The following is a 13,447-nucleotide window of genomic DNA, read 5'->3' on the forward strand; positions in this document are numbered from 1 at the left end:
AAAAGGAAAACTGAGTGACTCTTTTCTGAGTATATGAAAACTAAGAAGACTGAAATGAGGATAAAACCAATTATTCCTTGCTAGAAATGGGCAGGGCCGGGGGCCCGTTCCCTCCTATTTCTAGAACCGCCCCGCCCCATTTTGGGTTTCAAATTTAGGATCTGCCCCTTACCCTCCCCGACCTGCGAGTCTAGGATCAGTTTGCCCACCCCTACACTTCACCATCAGGGTGAGAAGATGATTGGTGGGAACGTGAGTGGGGTGAGGGAGGGTGGGTCGCGGGGGGTAGGTGGGTTTTGGTTTTTTTTTCTTTAATTAATTATTTTTAAACTTGTAAAATTTTTTTTGCCACGTGGCACAATTTTGATAGCTACGTTAGCTCTTAATGGATCAATGAATGGAAAATGTAACAGATGTATTATATTGAAATAAAATAGTAGGTGAGATATGAGAGTGAAAGTGTTTGAAGGTATTATATGAGATTGCAATATATCTCAAATAGTTAAAGTAATCATGTCGGCACATACAACACACCAGACGCACATATGAAACCAACACGTGTCATCTTACCCATTTTTAAAACGTAGCTGTATAATCCATTTTCCTTTATTCGGAAACAAAAATAATTATATTGTATGTGCACCCAATGGTTAGCCTCCACGTGGTTCCTTCAGCAGCAGAAGTTGCACCTCTTTATATATCCTTTGCAGTTTCCGTCAAAGCAATCGGATACTTCTTAGTTCTTGTTGTATAACCTCTCTCTGCCCTTTGTAGTTTTCTTTCTTTTGTAGTTTTCTTTCTCTTATCAAACTTGATAAGTATGGGTAGAGCAACCTTTCTCGAAATCGTCCTCGCCATCCTCTTGCCACCTCTTGGTGTCTTCCTACAGTATGAGTGTCGTGTGAGTGTTAATTTCTCTTTCGAGTCCGTACTTTATGGATGTTGTCTATCATACAAACATGTATTACATACTAAAACTGCTTGATTGTTGATAATCTGTCATATAAACACGTATTACGTACTAACACTGCTCGAATCATCATGTCAGCGAAATTCTATAGATATAACAGTCATACAGTACTCGTATAACATCGTTACCCTAATTTGTATCTTGTCTGTGTGTATGTGTGTTTTGGAACCGAATTTTAATGCAGTTATTTTTTATGAGGAATTTTGATGTTTATATGTGGTGGATTGATGATTTCAGGAGGAATTTTGGATCTGTTTGGTGCTGACACTGTTTGGTTACCTCCCTGGTATTATATACGCCATCTATATCCTCACCAAGTGATCCTTTCAATTTATGTAAGCACCAACTTTTCTCTATCGCTCAAATATTTCTTGTTTATTTTTTTGTTGTAAAAGTGTGATATAGTAGAAATAGGATAAGAGTGCTTTTGGATATGAAAATGAAAGAATACGTAGAAAGATAATAAAGTGCTTTAAAATGAAGCATCGATAATAATCTTGTTAGAGATTTCAACCGGATTTGTTTTGAATTTAGATATTTCATAAAATAAAGTATCCTGCTTAGTGATTAAGCAAATATGCCTTTCTAATTGGTTTATCAACCCTACTATGATTTAGTTCGACAAAGAAAAAGATGTGGGTCCACTTGAAAATGACCCGCAATAACTTTATATATGCCATCTATTAGTAATTTGTTATAAAGAAAAATAATGAAAATGATTTGAAAATTTTGAATTTTAATGATAAGAATAAAATAAAGGATAAAATGAATAGTATCAAAATTAAATTTTTAATGTAATAATATAATTTTTTTGTTAAAATAAAAAGTACTGGAAATTTTTTATTAAAATTCTTTCTGTTATATTCTTAACAAAGAAGGATTAATGACTCATATTAGTTTCTGATCCTTTTTATCTTTCTTATTGAGCAGGTGGTAAAGGATGTGTTCGAAGGGCGGCTATGTCTTTTTGTTTAGATATCGAGGGTTTATTTTCAACCGTTTGATGGATTGTCCTTATCTGGTGTATTCAAATGGATGGTTGATACTCCATTATGCAGTGTGTATCTACTGTCGTTGTTCATTGTTTTTTGCCTTTTTATCCTTTCATTCGATTTGAATAAATGCCTCATATTTGACTATTTCCAGCACTTGCACAATGCATTGCATTTGTTCAAAGTAAATTGCAAGCACCATCAAATAAATTGCAAACCATTAGCATTACGAAGCCAATGCTTGTTGCAAACTAAGACCTCAAAAGGTTAACTTCGATAGGACTGGTCACATTCTTCCGACGAAGTACGAAACACCATAATTTGGCTCCGTGGATTTTAATTAAGGAAAATCATCTTCGCTCTTCCCTTTTCCCCCTTCATCCATCCCTCGGTAGTAGTACAACAGAATTTATCAAAACAAAAACAATGACAAAACGTTGAAAGAGAAATAACGAATGTAAAAATCATTGTCCTTTATTTAACGCCAGCTTTAAAAACGAGATATTTTCAACACCATCTTTGAAAATGAGATATTTTGCATACATATCATATCATATCAGCTAATGCAAGCCAACAAAAACGTCGGTTTCCTGTATTGAAACCCATGTGACAATGACAATTTGACATTGTATGCTTACAACTAGAAGAGGTGTGGTTTGGTCCGGTTGCAACTTTGATGAAGATTTCCATAGTGTTCATGATGGTAAAGTTTACAGGGGTGTATTCTTTTTCATTTGTTTTTCTTGATTAATTAGACGCTAAAGAGGAACTTTCTATGGATTCTCTGATACCTTCTGCTTTTGACACAATATTTTATAATGTTGATACGAAAATTGACTTTAAACTGCGAGGTGATTGAGAGTTTATGGAGAGTTCTCTACTTTGAGAGAGTCCTCTTAACATTTCTCTTTAATGTTGGCAGAGATGTTATCCCTAAATGGATTTCAATCAATGTAATTCTCTCGCACGAAGTGCACCGCGATAAGGAAAGGCCAATTTCTACACGCATAACTGCGTAAGCGCGCTACAAGTGGCTAATGAGAATAATATTTAAGGACACAAGATACCATACTGTATCAATCAGCTGGTCTAATAAAAGTCTGTTTCATTTTTGTTTTTAATTGGGGCATGTTTCTACGTCAAATTCATTACCCCATAAATAAGATCCCATGTGTTAGCATGTGGGAAGAAGAGAGGGTCAAGTACATCCTCTCCATGAAGATTATGGTTTGGACTTTAGGATTGAAAATTCAGAGGACGGCTACATCACGTGCATAGTATGTGCATTCGGATAAGTCCCTATTGGTCGCTACACACTTAAAGCCTTCACCACCGCCGTTGTTTCAGCATGCCGCGGTATCCTACGAGCCGTTAGATTTTCATTACAGCCTGGAGGCTGGTCGGGACTCGATTTCATCCCAATGCTCGTGGGTGGCAATCAAAGTGAAAGTTTGTGTTCAAATTGTGTTCCTCCTGTTGATGCACAAAATCAGCGAAGACTTTGGTACAACAGAAAGTGTCAGGTTTTGTGACCTTCGCTTGGTTGCTTCGGTCACTAGTGAGGATAAGTACGTAAATGAATAGAGACAGAGAAGCAAACACAGGATGTACGTGGTTCACCCAGATTGGCTACGTCCACGGAGTAGAGGAGTTCTTATTAGTAGTGAAGGGCTTACACAAGTACAAAGGATCAAGCTCTCAATTTAGTGAGTTCTTGTGAATGATTTAACACAAATGGCATTAGGCAATATTGTGGGGGGATGACCCCTATTTATAGAAAAACTTGTAGCTTTGTCACATTGACATGTGTCATGTTATGATTGGTTCTTGATGTTGACACGTGCTGCGCTCTGATTGGCTTCTAATCTTGACACGTGTCGAGTAGTGATTGGCCTCCTGGTCGGAGGGGAACTCTTCTGGGTCCTTGACAGTATAGCGTTGGCCGGTGCTCGGTAGTTTCGGGATTGGTCAAGTATGGTACAAACAGTGCTCCCCTAAGTTCCCGAGTGAGGGAAACTCCTCGGTTGGGGACTTGCAAGATCCAATCCCTTGAGTAATCACGAAACTTCTAAGTACCGAAGTGTGGTCTGATCTTCATCTGCCCTTCTCTGGAAGTACCTTTCCTCCATCCGGGAATGGTGTATTTAGCTGATGTTGACGCACAAGGTAATGTATCAATTTCACTTGAAGCTTAGTTGTAGTTTCGGGCTTAGTCAAGTGTGATACAAACCCTATAGTAGGAGTCCCCCAAGTCGCCGAGCTAGGAGATCTGCCGAAAGAGGTGACAGACAAGGTAAGCAGTCAAACTTCCAAGTAAGCAACCCAGGATCAGAGGTTTGACTTCGGCTTCCGGTTGATTGTTCTCCTTCTCCTTGTCTCTCATTCAACTGCCAGGATAAGGAGAAGCAAATGGATAAGAGATGATATGAGATACTTTTGCTTTTGAAGAAGTAACTTTCCACAGGCTTATTCTTGAACTGTGCTGGAGGGTTTTCTGGTGCCCTTCAGAGTATAAGGCCGACTCAAAAATTTGAGGGTCAAAACAAGTCCATCAAATCTAGAGTATGTTCGACCTTGATGATATGGGATACTTTTGCTGTTGACGGAATAATGAATGTGGTATGGAAAGGTGTCGTGCTGTAGTGATCTGTTTCAGCTCACCGTTGAACCTTCTGCTTCAATCTTTTGCATGGCAGAAGTGGTGTGCAACCTTTGCATTTAAATGGTCCTTCAGAACATTCCTTCATAGTGACTCATCCACGCTTGGCAGCTTCAGTGTAAAGAGCCAATATCTGATCAACTGTCATGAGGTATTTGCCGGTGGAATTCGTGACCTTGACAGCAGTTGAGGATGAGTACTCGAGAGCAATGCTAAGTAAGCAACCAGGCAAAGGCTCCAGGCAGTCAGTTCCAAATTGGAGGTTTGATTTCAGGTTCCGACTGACTGCTCTCTTTCTCCTTGTCCTGCAGGTGTGGACAAGGACAAAGACAAAGACAGGGAGAAAGCATGATATGGGATACTCTTGCTTTCGACCCTGATGATATGAGATACTCTTGTTCTTGGTGTGGCTTATTTGCTGAGGCATTATCGGGGGGAAATAAAGCTGAGTATTTCGAGAGGTTATGTTGAGGGTGCCTTTTCGAATGCGAGAAAGGGTTGAGCATTTTTGCAGGTTTTTTTGTCCGTTGAGGAGGGAGGTCAATGTATATAGGGATTTCCCAATAACAAGTAGTAATGCTATTCCTTTACCCTTCTTGGTCACAGCAATGTAGTGGGAGCTGCCAGCTTCACGTGTTTTAATTTTGTCAGAGCACTTTGAAAAAGTGGTATGTGGTATCTGGAAAGCTGATGTTACGTGTGAAGATTACAGACAAGCTTTATCTAAGGAAATCTGGCTCTCGAAGTTCTGAGAGTTGTGCCTCTTCGGTTTTCGAACAAGCAATCCCGTCGAGGATCTGACTCTCGAGATTCGGAAAGCGGTGCTACTCCGGTTTTTTAGAAAGTAATTATGTTGGGAGTCTTTTCTCGAATGTGAGTAAAGGTTGGACGTTCTTGCCAACCTGTCTTGCCACAAAACACGGAGGTCGACACACATAGGGACTTTCCAGTTGTCAAGCAGTGGTGCTGTTCCTTTACCCTTATGGGTAATAGTAGGGTAGCTGGAACTTCGAAATTCTCGTGCCTAAACTTTGTCAGAGATCTTTGACAAAGTTATATGTGGTACCCGAGGAGTTGATGGTGCATATGGAGAGCGGTGATTGAACAGTAAGATTCACGTGCTTTCTACTTCACCAGAAATCTTCGACAGAGTGCCCGTAATTTCCGCAAAGCTGATTGTGCATGTGACAGGTGCTGACGAGGCTGAAAAAGCAGGTGCTTCTTCGATTTCTGAGATCGGCCCTCGTGGTCTCTGAGCAGCCCAGCTTTTGAGAAAGCAAACGCCTCTTCGATTTCTGAAGCTCCGTCCAGTGCAGATTTTTATAGAGGCTGACATTAAGTTCCACAGCACACTTGAATCTCTACCAGTAGAAGCTCATTTCTTGCACTTCTAAGATCTTGATTTGTCTGACCTCTTCCCTCTTCAACACATTTGAAAATGTCTGGACCCTCCGACCGTCGTTTTGACTTGAACCTTGGAGAAGAGACAGCCACGCCTTCTCCAGACAACATATGGCGCCCATCCTTCATATCCCCTACCGGTCCTCTTACCGTTGGGGATTCTGTGATGAAGAATGATATGACCGCTGCAGTGGTGGCCAGGAACCTTCTCACTCCCAAAGATAACAGACTACTTTCCAAACGGTCTGATGAGTTGGCTGTTAAGGACTCTTTGGCTCTTAGTGTTCAGTGTGCAGGTTCTGTGTCTAATATGGCCCAACGCCTATTTGCTAGAACCCGCCAAGTTGAATCATTGGCTGCTGAAGTGATGAGTCTCAAACAGGAGATTAGAGGGCTCAAGCATGAGAATAAGCAGTTGCACCGGCTCGCCCATGACTATGCTACAAACATGAAGAGGAAGCTTGACCAGATGAAGGAATCTGATGGTAAGGTTTTACTTGATCATCAGCGGTTTGTGGGTTTGTTCCAAAGGCATTTATTGCCTTCGTCCTCTAGGGTTGTACCTGGTAATGAAGCTTCAAATGATGAACCTCCAATGCCTCCTCCTTCTGGGGTTTTGTCAAGTACTGAGGCTCCGGATAACCACCCTCCGGTGCTTTCTCTTTCTGGGGCTCTACCGACTGCTGAGACTTCCCCTAAGCAACCTTTGTGAAGGCTCCCTTTTGTTTGTTTATTTTGACTCATGTATATGTACATATTTGTGGCTTATCGAAAATATTAATAAATAAGCTTTGCTTCATTTCAACATATTGTGTTAAATACACCAAAGCCTTCTTCATAAAGTTCTTTGAATTTTTGCTTTTGTTGAAACCTGTATTATTGAAGCTTTGTGAGTGAAGCATGTAGTTTGAGGTAATGTTCCCTTAATTTCACGAGTGAGGAAAACTTCTCGGTTGGAGACTTGAAAAATCCAAGTCACTGAGTGGTTGTGAGACTGCCGAGTATCAAGGTGCAGTAGCATATGGTGGGAGTCCCCCAAGTCTTCAGGCGAAGAGAGTTGCCGAATGAGGTGTCTCGCGTGTTACTAATTTGTCAAAGTAACGAATCCTTGTTTCGATGTCACACATTCGTATATGCTTTATCTAAAAATATTTCCAACTTTTGTGTGTTTGATGCTGCATGCTATTGACTAGACAAGATCAAGTGCAATTAGTAGCTTTTCTCTCTTTTTCATCTTTTCTTTGGTGGAATTGCTTTTCGTTTCCACTAATCAGCCTGAGTGGATGCAAGATAACACCTTTCTCTATAGCTCAGATTGCAAAGTCGTCTTCATGAAAGTTTTTCCTTATCTTGTGAACTACAACATATCCAAATTTGAGATCCATCGGAGTAGTACAACTTCAGAAATTCAAGTATGATGAGTAACTGTTCATCAATGTTCTGTTAATCCGTCAGACTTGTTGTGAGCTTCGAAACTCCATTTTCTCTTGTTCAGATCAACATACTTTCTTCATCGAAGTTGTTCCTCAGCTTGTGAACTACAACATATCCAAATTTGAGATCCCTCGGAGCAGTATAACTCCAGAAATCCAGGTATGATGAATGACTGGTTATTATTTTTCTGTCAACCCGTCAGATTTGTTGTGAGCTTCGAAACTCCATTTTATCTTGTTCAGATCGGTATGCTTTCTTCATTGAAGTTGTTCCTCAGCTCGTGAACTACAACATATCCAAATTTGAGATCCCTCGGAGCAGTATAACTCCAGAAATCCAGGTATGATGAATGACTGGTTATTATTTTTCTGTCAACCCGTTAGATTTGTTGTGAGCTTCGAAACTCCATTTTCTATTGTTCAGATCGGCATGCTTTCTTCATTGAAGTTGTTCCTCATCGTCTCTTTCATAACATATCAAAAATTCAGAATGAACTAATGGTTAAATATTTCCAGATCTTCGAAACATCACAGCAGCTTCGAAATCTGCAAGAATCCGACTGTCATGTTTGGAGCTTCAACACTTTAATTTCCGTCGCTCAAACAGAAATGGTTCCTTCTTGAAAGTTGTTCATATGCTCAAGAACTATAGGGTGTCCAAAATTCAGCTCCATTGGAGAAGAGCAGAGGTTGCAGAAATTTGATAGATGAAAGGAGGCGGAAGAGGGAGAGAGAGAAAAAGTCTCTTGGGTTGGATTTCTATTTTGGGGCAGATTCCAATTTTTGTAGCACCTTCATTATTGATGAATTGCTTGTACTTTTGTCCATTATGAAACTTGGGACTTTGGCTTGTTGTTGGATCTATTATAATATGTTTGGGAACATATATAAGTGAATAAATAAGAAGGAAAATTTTGGGCCCTTGTGGGTGTAAAACAAAAAATGTTTATGTTTACCCAAGTGTTTTTGTACAAGTTCAAGGGCATCTTGGGTTTTGTGAACAAAATTTGTTTATTTGGAGCAAGGTTTTGTGTTGAAGCTTTGTAGGTGAAGCTTTGGTGTTGAAGCTTTGTAGATGAAGCTTTCGAGGTGAAGCTTTGATGGTGAAGCTTTGTAGATGAAGCTTTCTGGGTGAAGCTTTGATGGTGAAGCTTTGTAGATGAAAGTATGTAGAGGGAGCTTTCTAGGTGAAGATTTTTTAGGTGAAGCTTTGTAGGTGAAGCTTTTTTAAGTGAAGCTTTTCGGGTGAAGTTTTTTTTTGGGTGAAGCTTTGTGGGTGAAGCTTTTTAGGTGAAGCTTTGTGGGTGAAGCTTTGGAGGTGAAGCTTTTCGGGTGAAGCTTTTTGGGTGAAGCTTTTTAGGTGAAGCTTTGTGGGTGAAGCTTTGTGGGTGAAGCTTTTCGGGTGAAGCTTTTTGGATGAAGCTGTTTTTTTTTTTTTTTTTTTTTTTTTTTGGCGCTTGACACGTTCTTCATTTGCTTGTTTTGTAATGACTGTGGAAGACGGATTGCTTTCTGATTGAGAAGGGTTCCGGCATCGCTTGCTATGAATGTAAAAGAGTGAGGGCTGAGTTGGCTAAATTACCTCTTTATTGAATTCATTGCCAAATGGCCTTCATTACATAGGATGCCGAACGGCTATAGCTCAACACTTGTACATCGTGAGTCTATTTGTAGTAGTACTTCAAGTGATCAGCGTTCCATGGATGGCCAAGGGTCTTGCCATCAGAGCTTCTAAGTGTGTAAGAGCCAGGGCGACTGATGCCAATGACTTCATACGGTCCATCCCAGTTTGGACTAAGTGTGCCTTCACTCGGGACTCTGTCGCAGAGTAATCTTTTCTTTAAGACCCAGTCTCCTATTTTGAAAGAACGAGGCTTGACCTTAGAGTCATAATAGTTGGAGATGCGCTGCTTGTAGGCGACATTCCTCAAGTGAGCTTGGTTTCTGTGTTCCTCGACTAAATCCAAGTTGAGGGTGAGTTGTTTGTCATTTTCACTTTGAATGTAGTTCTGGACTCGGAATGTTGCTTGCTCGAGCTCAACAGGGACAACCGCCTCTGTGCCAAAGGCAAGTGAGAATGGAGTTTCTCCTGTTGAAGTCCGATATGAAGTGCGATATGACCAAAGAACTTGGGGTACAAATTCTGGCCAACAGCCTTTAGCTTTGTCCAAGCTGGTTTTCAAAGTGCGCTTGATTATTTTGTTGATGGCCTCAACTTGTCCATTAGACTGGGGATGAGCTGGAGAGGCAAAGCATAAGTTGATGTTGAACTTAGAGCAGAACAACCTGAACTTCTTGTTGTCAAATTGTCGCCCATTGTCAGTGACTATCGCATTGGGAATGCCGAATCTACAAAGGATGTTCTTCCACACGAAGTCTTCTATCTTTGCCTCAGTAATGGTTGCCAAGGGTTCTACTTCGGCCCACTTTGTGAAGTAGTCCACTGCAACGACTACGTAACAGACTTTGCCCTTCCCTGCCGGCATTGGGCCGATCAAATCAAGTCCCCACTGGGCGAAGGGCCAATGGCTGATCATAGGAGTAAGAGGCTCTGGAGGGGAATGAGGAATAGTTGCATATCGTTGACATTTGTCACATGAGCGGGATACTTTGATGGCATCCTGGTGGAGTGTTGGCCAGTAATATCCTTGGCGAAAAGTCTTGTGTGCTAGGGACCGAGATCCAGCATGATCTCCACAGACTCCCTCATGTATTTCCCGAAGGACGATTTCCGCCTCGGCAGGCGTAAGACACCTTAAGTATGGCAGGCTAAAACCTCGCTTATAGAGTTGATCATTGATGATCAGGTAGCGGGTAGACTTGTATCGAATTTGCTTAGCCTGGACTTTATCATTTGGGAGGGTGCCATGAGCAAGGAAATTATAGATCGGGGTGATCCAACTATCCCCCTGTTGTAAGTTGCATACTTCTGCGGCCATGGTGCTTGGTGTTGCCAACAGTTCGACATGAATTTTTCTTCCAATCTTGTCTTCCACAGCTGAGGCGAGGCGAGCCAGGGCGTCTGCATGACTGTTTGCCGCTCGAGGAACTTGGGTGATCTGGTAGTGGAAGTGCTTGAGCAAAAGTTGTGTTTGCGCAAGATATGCTGCCATGGAGCTGTCCTTAGCATCAAAGTTGTTGGTAACCTGGTTGACCACTAATTGGGAGTCACTGAAAATATCAATTTGTTTAACCCCGAGGTGTTTGGCCAAACGTAATCCTGCTAGAAGGGCTTCATACTCGGCCTCATTGTTTGATGCCTTGAATTTGAAACGAAAAGCATACTCCATTGCTACTTTGTCGGGCGTAGTCAAGACTAGTCCCGCTCCACAGCCCTGTTGGTTGGATGAGCCATCAACATACAGACTCCATGCTGAGGTCGTTGATTCTACCTTCTGAGCTTCCGGGGGTAATGAAGCCACTGCTTCAGGTGTAGAAGCAATGTCAACCGGATATGTGAAGTCGGCAATGAAGTCTGCCACTGCTTGGCCCTTCTCAGCTGGCTTTGGTTGGTAGGAGATGTCAAACTCACCCAATGCTATCGCCCATTTGATCATTCGCCCAGACGTGTCAGGACTCTGGAGTATATGTCGAAGAGGGTGATTGGTAAGCACGATGATGGCGTGTGCTTGGAAATAAGGGCGAAGTTTCCGAGCAGACATGACCAATGCTAGAGCTAATTTCTCAATGTTGGAGTATCGTGTCTCCGCATCTTGTAGGGCCTTGCTAGCGTAGTAGACGGGCCGTTCGACACCACTGTCCATTCGAATAAGAACAGAACTGACTGCTGAAGCCGAAACCGATAGATAGATGATGAGAGTGTCACCAACTTCTGGTTTGGAGAGCAGAGGGGCTTTACTCATGTACTCTTTGAGGTTCCTGAATGCCTTGGCACATTCCTCCGTCCATGTAATGTACTTCTTATTTCCCTTGAGTGCTTTGAAGAAAGGAGCACATCTGTCTGTGGCCTTAGAAATGAACCTGGTTAAGGCTGCCACCTTGCCAGTAAGGCTCTGGATGTCCTTTGAAGTTACCGGTTCCTTCATGTCGAGGATTGCTTTGATCTTCTCAGGATTAGCTTCAATGCCTCGTTGGCTAATCATGAAACCTAAGAATTTGCCAGAGCCTACGCCGAAGGCACATTTGTTGGGGTTTAACCTCATTCGATACCTCTTCAAAATAGTGAAAGTTTCAGATAGGTTGGTGATGTGTTGGTCAGCATGTTTGCTCTTGACTAACATATCATCAACGTAAACTTCCATGCTCTTCCCAATCTGCTCGGCGAACATTGAGTTGACTAGTCTCTGATAAGTCGCTCCTGCATTCTTTAGGCCGAAAGGCATGACTTTATAGCAGTATAGTCCTCTGTCGGTAGTGAAGGCTGTGTGTTCTTGATCCGAAGGGTTCATGAGGATTTGGTTGTATCCTGAGTAAGCATCCATGAAGCTCAGGAGTTCACACCCGGCCGTAGAGTCTATAAGTCTGTCAATAAGAGGAAGAGGGAAGCTATCTTTCGGACACCCTTTGTTTAGGTCGGTGTAGTCAACACACATTCTCCACAAGACCTTTTGAAGCAAAAGACTTTCTTTGGTCGGATTTTTCTTAACAAGGACCACATTTGCTACCCATGTCGGGTAATTGACTTCGCGGACAAAGCCTATGCCTTTGAGTTTTTCAACTTCTGCTTTCATTGCCTCGTATCGTTCAGCGTCATAAGATCTTCGCTTCTGTCTCACCGGCTTGATCTTGGGGTCAATACTCAAACGATGACAGATGACATCGGGAGAGATGCCTGGCATGTCCTCGTATGACCAGGCGAAGACTTCAGTGTTCTCTTTCAAAAAAGATATCAATGCTAACCGAATGGGTGGTGACAATGTGGTGCCAATCTTCACCATGCGATCTGGATAATCTCTTGAGATAGGTACCTTCTCCAACTCTTCAGCAGGTTGGGCTTGCTGGGTAAAAGAGTCATCTCGAGGATCATCGGGTTGATTGTTGCTATCAGGAAGATCCAAGTTCGCTTCATCTAGGCTGGTCTTTGTGACTTGGTCATGTACAGACAGGGTTTCCTTGGGTCCGGGCAAGTGTTGTTGCTTAACTGAAGTGTTGTAACATGATCGTGCACTAAGCTGATCTCCTCTGATGTAGCCGTTGCCATGGGGGGTTGGAAATTTCATCAACAGCATATGCGTGGATACCATAGCCTTGAGATCATTGATGCCTGTGCGCCCAAAGATGACATTGTATGCCGTTGGGCAGTCAACCACTAGGAAGTTAGTGGTAATGGTAGCCGTGTAAGGGCCTGTACCAATAGTAAAGGGTAAATGTATGCTCCCTAAGGGTTGCACGATATCACCGGAGAAGCTTATTAGAGGAGAAATCGAGCGATCGAGCAAGTGTTCAGCTACACTGAGTGCCCTGAAAGCTTCGGCAAACATGATATTGACCGAAGCCCCTGTGTCTACGAGGATTCGTCGAACATCAAAGTTGGCTATGTGAGCCTCCACGATCAATGGGTCGTTATGAGGGTAGATGATGCCTCTTTCTTCCTCAGGGTAGAAACATATCGGATCCCAGTTAGGCTTTTGATACTTCCCTCCCCTGATGTCTTCCACGTGAAACACTTGGTGACCAGGCCTCAGAATTCGTTCACTGTTTTTCATGGCCCTATTGGAAGATTCAGATATGGGTGTGCCGCCGCTTATGGAATATATGACATTCACCTGGCGTTGGTTACGGTTATCCCTTTGAGGGTGAAGGAGGAATTGATCAATTTTTCCTTCTCGTGCCAAAACTTCAATACGATCACGGAGGATGATACATTTCTCGCTATCATGGCCGTTATGCTCATGGTAGCAACAAAACATGCCCGCGTTATTCGGGGGCGTGTAATCTGGGTGCCTCGGCTTTGGCTTTGGTATCAGGTGAGCTATGCTGGGGTAAATGGCCGCGCATGTGGCATTCAAGGGCGTGTATGTCTCATACCTTG

At 42.4% G+C, this 13,447-nt stretch overlaps 1 protein-coding gene and 1 long non-coding RNA gene across 2 annotated transcripts; both read left to right on the plus strand.

Annotated features, from left to right (window-relative positions):
- Positions 1-713: 713 nt before the first annotated feature.
- On the plus strand, positions 714-2,109 carry LOC103413933 (hydrophobic protein RCI2B-like). Its single transcript, XM_029089778.2, has 3 exons — positions 714-901; positions 1,208-1,305; positions 1,901-2,109. Exons 1-2 carry the CDS (start codon positions 821-823, stop codon positions 1,289-1,291), a joined length of 165 nt encoding a protein of 54 aa, XP_028945611.1. The 5' UTR covers positions 714-820; the 3' UTR covers positions 1,292-1,305; positions 1,901-2,109.
- Positions 2,110-7,201: 5,092 nt separating this feature from the next.
- LOC139190190 (uncharacterized) lies at positions 7,202-8,376 on the plus strand. Its single transcript, XR_011574254.1, has 3 exons — positions 7,202-7,615; positions 7,699-7,796; positions 7,972-8,376. It is a non-coding gene; the product is annotated as an uncharacterized lncRNA (long non-coding RNA).
- The last annotated feature ends 5,071 nt before the right edge of the window (positions 8,377-13,447 follow it).

The sequence above is a fragment of the Malus domestica genome, chromosome 12 (assembly GCF_042453785.1).
Source record: "Malus domestica chromosome 12, GDT2T_hap1".
NCBI classification, from domain to species: Eukaryota; Viridiplantae; Streptophyta; class Magnoliopsida; order Rosales; family Rosaceae; genus Malus; species Malus domestica.

Bases quoted from the DNA above. Each gene is read 5' to 3' on its own strand.
- LOC103413933 (XM_029089778.2), top strand. From the start codon at position 821: ATGGGTAGAGCAACCTTTCTCGAAATCGTCCTCGCCATCCTCTTGCCA. The intron at 902-1,207 runs GTGAGTGTTAAT...TGATGATTTCAG, and splicing joins TCCTACAGTATGAGTGTCGT to GAGGAATTTTGGATCTGTTT.